The following is a 6550-nucleotide window of genomic DNA, read 5'->3' as shown; positions in this document are numbered from 1 at the left end:
CTCGAAACCAGTGAGTATAACAGCAGCTTGTCATGTCAAGAGATGAGCAATACATCACGCTGCCAAAGTTCTCACTTTCTTTAACCTCTATCAGAGTCACCTAACATCACATCTTACTGCAAATTTGAATTGTAGCTTCATATCAATGGATTTTCACATTTTTAATGAATAGAGCCATTCAATACAATAACAAAGAGTTCTTCAACACAGAAACCTCCAAATGAATTGTACATTGAAATCTGTACCTTTTGCATCAGAGCTCCTGTTGTTGTGGGTGGTCCCAGTCTGCGTGTCACAGTGTCCTTTGGCAAGATACTCAAACCCAAATTTCTCCTGGTGGTTATTCCATCAGTGCCGGGGCATGATGTATGAATGTGTGAGTGTTTTGGCCAATGTGGTAAGTATTGTAAAGCGCTTTTAATGGTGGATAAGACTAGAAAAGTGCTACGTAAGTGCAGCCCATTTACCATTTTACCATTGACAGGACCCACATTCAAATGTCAGCTCTAAGCTCCAGGAGGTCACGTGATCACTGCATAGCTTGCACAGTCTATTGCACTGTTGCAGTGAATGTTTGTATGTTTCAAAGATATTCAGGTCCACTCACTGCTACTCATAAGGCTTTGATGCTAAAGTGCTGCTTCTCACTGTCCCCAGTTCAGCCTTGACTTTTTCCCAATGTTATACTGAAATATAAATGCGACCTTGATGAGATACGTGGTTAGGTAAAATTACATTCTGATTCAGTTAATCCAAAAATACATCATATAGCTGAGGTTCAGCAGAAGCTAGAGAGCGATGCTAATCAAGCGATGCTTTAGTGTCTAGTCATAGTGGATCTTTGAGGCTGTACTTGCCGGGATGCAGATGTTAAGCAGGTATAATATTTGCCATGTTCACTATGTTCCATTAACATGTTAGCATGGTAATATTTGCTAATTAGGTCTCAGGAAATTATTTCTGCTATAAAGTTGGGCATTTTAACATGGAAGTCTGTGGAGATTGACTCGCTTTGGGGGGCCAGCCTCAAGTGGCCATTCAAGGAACTGTGTTGGCTTCATTTTTCAGGCCCGGATGTTGCTGCTTGCACCAAATCTTCAGCAATCCATCAGAGTTGTTGAGATATTTCACTTAAGAACTAAACTCAACAGGATATATTGATTGGACACCAAGGATATAGCTTGTATAAATGTTGAGATATTTACTAGAGTCAGTGAAAACTTTGACTTTTTCTCTAGTGTCACCATCAGATTAGAGGATCATCAAAGCTGGAATGTATCCTCCAGTGATCTTGAAATTGAATAAATAAAATAATTGTCAGTCTCACGTTGGTGCCAGAAGAAAAATCTGAGGATCACCAATGTCATTAGGTTTCATCCTCAGGAGACCTTGAATGTTTGTACAAATCCGATGTATTTGCACAACCCATCCAGTATTTGTTCAGATATTTCAGTCTTGACCAAAGTGGTAAAATTGTTCATATGAATACAGGAACTGTGGATAAACAGCAGTTTTCAAGCATCACCATCTGAACTCTGATGTGGCTGCTCAGATAATAGGTTTCAGCTCTCCTCTGGTCTCCAGCAGGTTTTTAATGTTACCCTCTTCCCTCACGAGGCATATTCCTGCCTGAAGCTCGAGAAGCCCTCATCAAACCTTCATGTTTCACAACCTTTTTGACAACAGCTGTCAGAGATTTTATTTGAGTTTTTTTTTCAGCAAGTACATTTGTCATAAAACCATGTAACCCTTCAGAGCTGCCACGGGGCTCACTTCCAGGTGCTCTACTTGATCCAGCACAATTTCTGAATGTGAATATAGGCACAGTAGTACATTATCATAGGCACAATCAACATCACAGTTAAAACAGCATGAATGAAGAACAAATGAGGTAGTTGTGATGGAGTTCCTTCTCCCCTGAAGGAACTCTGCTGCCACAAAGGACTGGTGCATGGTGGTTGATGTGGAGAAACAGCTTAAATTTCATACCTATCCACATCATTGAGCCTAGACTGAGACCACATATCCTGCTGTATCCCATTTCTCTGTTTATTTGCAACAGAAATCATCATAATTGCATCCATCATTTTCACTTTGATACTTCATTATTTGCTAATAAGGATTTTATTTCAAGATTTACAGCAAGTCATGTTTCTTATTTTGACCAGCTTGACTTTTGTGCACCTGAAGTGCTGCTGGGATCCAGATGGTGATTGGATGGTAAAGTCTTCACCCTTGTAATTATTGACTTTTTGAATCCATTTGTATCAGAGGTGTGGATTTTGGGAACAAGGATGCCTGTGTCACACACACACACAATTAAAAGAACAATAGAAAATGAAACATGTAGATTAATGAGATAGCAGGCACCAAGTAGCCTATAGGATAAACATTAGGACAAATCAGACACACTTACAGTACTAATGGCTGGTACGATAGAAATTTGTCAGGAGGTTTGTGGCAATGATGGGATGCACCAGAGCAGTAGAGGGTCTTATCCTTTCTTTGATAATCCAGCTTGAGCATGTTTTCCAGCAGATCTAAGAGACCTTGTACTGCATCTGGAAACAAAGTAAATAACACTTCAAATAAACACTATTTACTGAGTGAGTCTGCTTCAGTCAGAACACATTTAGAATTACATATTGTGTTCTGAGTAATCACTGAAAAAACAACTATAAACACTGTGACCCACTGCAAAATATACACTGCTGAGCACCTGAAAATGTTCAAAATAAGTCCAATTATTATTATCAATTATTTAACATTTTTTAAATTGAAGCAATCACAAATGCATGTTATTCGTATGAAGAAACAAAATAAAATAGATAAAAAATAAATAAATACAATTAAAAAAAAAAAAAAAGAGGCCATCTACCTGATGAACCAACTGCTATATTAACAGTTACAAGAATTTAAAAAATGTTGTTAATGATGAAATAGGGCTGGTGACAAACCCAGTTATTACTTATTTCTTGAATAAAAAGCACTTTACAGAAATACAGGAAATACCACATGGAACTGATATCCAATGCGATAATGCGAAATTGTGGTTTTGGAAAACTAATGTGACCCTAAAGGGAGGTGAGGGGTCAAAGTCGCCTGCTGCAGATTATATTTATTTACCAACACTGCCGCTGTGTGATGTACCTGAGTACTGCATTTAATATGGGCGTAGGAACCATTGCACCAACCAGTGTTTCTCCTCGGAATGTAATAACTGCTGGTGAAATAACTCAAATCAAAAGCGCCGCCATTGTTTTTGTTAGTAACATATGAGGCCCGTAAATTAGACGTAGAGTTTAGCTCATAACCACCGTCGTCTTTTGTGATGCTAGGTTTAAATATGTCTGCTACGTTGTTGTTGCCAGTTAACGTCGTCTCGTGTTAACTTTTTCATGTACGCCAGAGTCTGGCAACGGTTGATGCAACACTGAAGAGTGAGACGTCGTTCATTCACCCTCCTCTTGTGTGTAAGTAAATACTGATAACAAACTTCAAACTTGGACGAGTCTTCTTATACGATGACTAGTTAACCACTGATTTATAAAGCACAGCTGCTCGGTGGGGTTCACACTGTTGTTGAGAGCGGTTTTATTTGTCTTTACAGCGCCAGTTCGACTTCAGACTGGACCCGCGTTACTTCTCCCCGTGAAGGCGACAGAACATGAGCAAAGAGTCCAGAATGAGGGCAACGATAAACCAGAAGCTGACAGAGATGGGCGAAGGAGAGAGGTGAGAAATAGTGTCACAAACAGCTCAGTTTAACAAAACCTACAGTTCATCCGATGTGGCAAATAAGATGAAGATATTGCCCGCTGTGATATTAATAACTTAACTAGCAGAAGGCAGACACATGCCTGCTATATATTTATCTGCCGAGTAACTAATTTACCATATGGTATTAATACTGAACTGAAAAAAAAAAAGCTGCTCCACACTTGAGGGAAGAAGTCTTAAATAATGCCCTGTCACACATTATTTTTTCAGCATGCACCAAACTATCACTCTGCCAAGTCTGAACACAGCATGTCAGGGGTGGCACACAGTGGCCCCGGGGCCAAATCTTTCCCTCCAGCAAAAATATTTGTCCCCCTGGTGAAAGTTTACAACTTGATTTATACATGATTTTTTCGCAAATTGACTTTAGATAAAATGTAAATACAAGACTCAGTAAATCCCAATAATAAATATTTTAAATGTAACATCTAATACTACTACTACTACTACTAGCTTTAGCTTATTTAAACATGTTAGATTTATGTTTAATTTCATTCTTCCAGAAATTAAGCAGTCCACCTTGTAGTTTGTTGCATCTAGATGCACTTTAATTACATTACTAGTTTCATACAACAAAGAATGCACATTTGCATATATGAGTTTAGAGTTTTAGAAATCACTTTGACTTTTAAATGTAATAACCAAAACATACTGAAAACATACCCCCCCCCCCAGTGAACTAAACTCAAAAAAACTGGCCTATGGATGCCTGTATTGATATTCTCAACATGTCAGACAGAATGGCACTCTTACCCAGATCATATTTACAGATGCTGCAGTCAAGACAGAGATGTTGCCAGCTGTTATTAATAATAGAATTTATTTAGCAGAGGGCAGAAAAGTGCTTGGCCTTACTCTCATAAGCCTTTCCATCTTATTGACAGACTGAAGGAGTTACTGAGAGCAAAGCTCACTGAGTGTGGATGGAAGGACCAGATGAAGGCTCACTGCAAAGGTAAAATTACATTACTGTTGTTAAAACACATGGCAGATAAGTTTGTAAAACGTGTAATTCCTGAGTTGTAAATGTGAATTATCTCAAAGGATGTATTCGCATAACACATTTTAACAAAAAGCCAGAGCAGCTTCCTCTCAGCTGCTTTACTTGAGTTTTGTTGCTGTTGCTTTTTGGTTGCACTGTGATAATTAAATATTTAAATAAAAATGTCCTCTACACATGTTTGCAGAAGTGATCAAAGATAAAGGCCTGGAGCATGTCACTGTGGAGGACCTGATGGTAGAGATCACTCCTAAAGGAAGAGGTACCTCAGCTTGAATTATAAAGAATTGATGGTACAGCAGATGCAGTGTAAAACACTCATCTATCTGACTTTTGCGGCTTCTCCAACTCAGATTTGCCCTGACCTACTTATTGTGCTGCCCACGCTGATTTATAAAAGATCATTCCACTCTAAAAGAATCAACTCCACTGTGTGGTGTACAGACAAGTCTGATCATAACATTAGGCTTTGCTGTCATCCACTCCAAGATGACAGCAAAGACTCCAAGATAAACTACAGTCTTTCTCTTGCATCAATCATAGAAGGTACAGAGATGCCATTTACTCCACTGACAATAGCCTCAGTAGAAGGTGGTGCACTCACAAGATGCTGTGTCTGCAGTAAGAGATGTAGGTGTGAGCATAGACACAGAAGTTTTGTAGTAACACTTCCATTGTACTGTATCTGTGTGAAAGTCTTAGTCGTTTATTTCTTCTTCTCTTGCAGTCTTGGTGCCAGACAGTGTCAAGAAAGAGCTTCTCCAGAGAATAAGAGCCTTTTTAGCTCAGCATGCCACATAATTTTGATTTTTACATTTTTAACATTTCATTAGACCACTCTCCTTTACGATCACTATATACAATATGTTAATGAGTTGATTTACTTGAATTTTCAGAGACATACAATACTGACACACTCTTGGCTATTTGGTTGTATGTTTTTACCTGTGACTACAGTTATCACATATTTGTAGATGTGCTTACCTTGCACATTTAGTTGACCTTTGTATATGAGAAATAAAGTTTTTGATTTATTGGATTTAAGTGGACAGATATCATTTACTTCAAAATAAGGGTGTTAGAAATAGCACGAGATGAGTTAACAGACATGAGCTGAAGCTTCAGTGAACTGGGATAATATATTTGAAAAGTTTTATTTTTATAGTTTCTGGATTTCTTACCCCCCAATTAGTCATGGTTCTTGTTTTTTCATTTGCATTTTTATTGAACTTTTAAGGTAGCATTGGGGTTCACACATAGTTGCCAAATGTATGATTGCACTGTGTGCAGTTTGTTTTGTTTGACACTTGAAATTTAGCTCAGGTGTCTCCATTTCTCTTGATCCTCTTTGAGATGCTTCTACACCTGGATTAGAGTCTACCTGTGGTAAATTCAGCTGACTGGACATGAATTAGAAACACACCTGTTTATAAAAGGTCTCACAGCTGACAATGTATATCGGAGCAAAAACCAAGCCATGAGGTGGAAGGAACTGCCTGCAGAGCTCAGACAGGATTGTCTCGGAGCACAGATCAGGGGAAGGATACATTGAAGGTTCCTCAGAACACAGTGTCCTCCATCATTCTTAAATGAAAGAACCAAAACTACCTAGAGCTGGTCACCCAGTCAAAGTGAGCAGTTGAAGAAGGGCCTTTATAAGAGAGGTGACCAAGAACCTGATGATCACTATGGCTGAGCTCCAGAGATCCTGTGTGGAGATGGGAGAAACTTCCAGAAGGACAACCATCGCTGCAGCACTCCACTGATCTG

At 38.9% G+C, this 6550-nt stretch overlaps 1 protein-coding gene across 1 annotated transcript; it reads left to right on the top strand.

Annotated features, from left to right (window-relative positions):
• The first annotated feature begins 3207 nt into the window (after window positions 1-3207).
• eny2 (ENY2 transcription and export complex 2 subunit) lies at window positions 3208-5819 on the top strand. The gene is made up of 5 exons (XM_023410422.2): window positions 3208-3473; window positions 3611-3735; window positions 4665-4735; window positions 4968-5042; window positions 5508-5819. Exons 2-5 carry the CDS (start codon window positions 3668-3670, stop codon window positions 5579-5581), a joined length of 288 nt encoding a protein of 95 aa, XP_023266190.1. The 5' UTR covers window positions 3208-3473; window positions 3611-3667; the 3' UTR covers window positions 5582-5819.
• Window positions 5820-6550: the final 731 nt, after the last annotated feature.

This window comes from Seriola lalandi, unplaced genomic scaffold (genome assembly GCF_002814215.2).
Source record: "Seriola lalandi dorsalis isolate HSWRI2012SDOR001 ecotype SW California unplaced genomic scaffold, Sedor1 jcf7180002054425, whole genome shotgun sequence".
In the NCBI taxonomy this organism is placed as follows: domain Eukaryota; kingdom Metazoa; phylum Chordata; class Actinopteri; order Carangiformes; family Carangidae; genus Seriola; species Seriola lalandi.
Note: the sequence above shows the minus strand (reverse complement) of the source record. Positions and strands in the feature narration are given on the sequence as shown.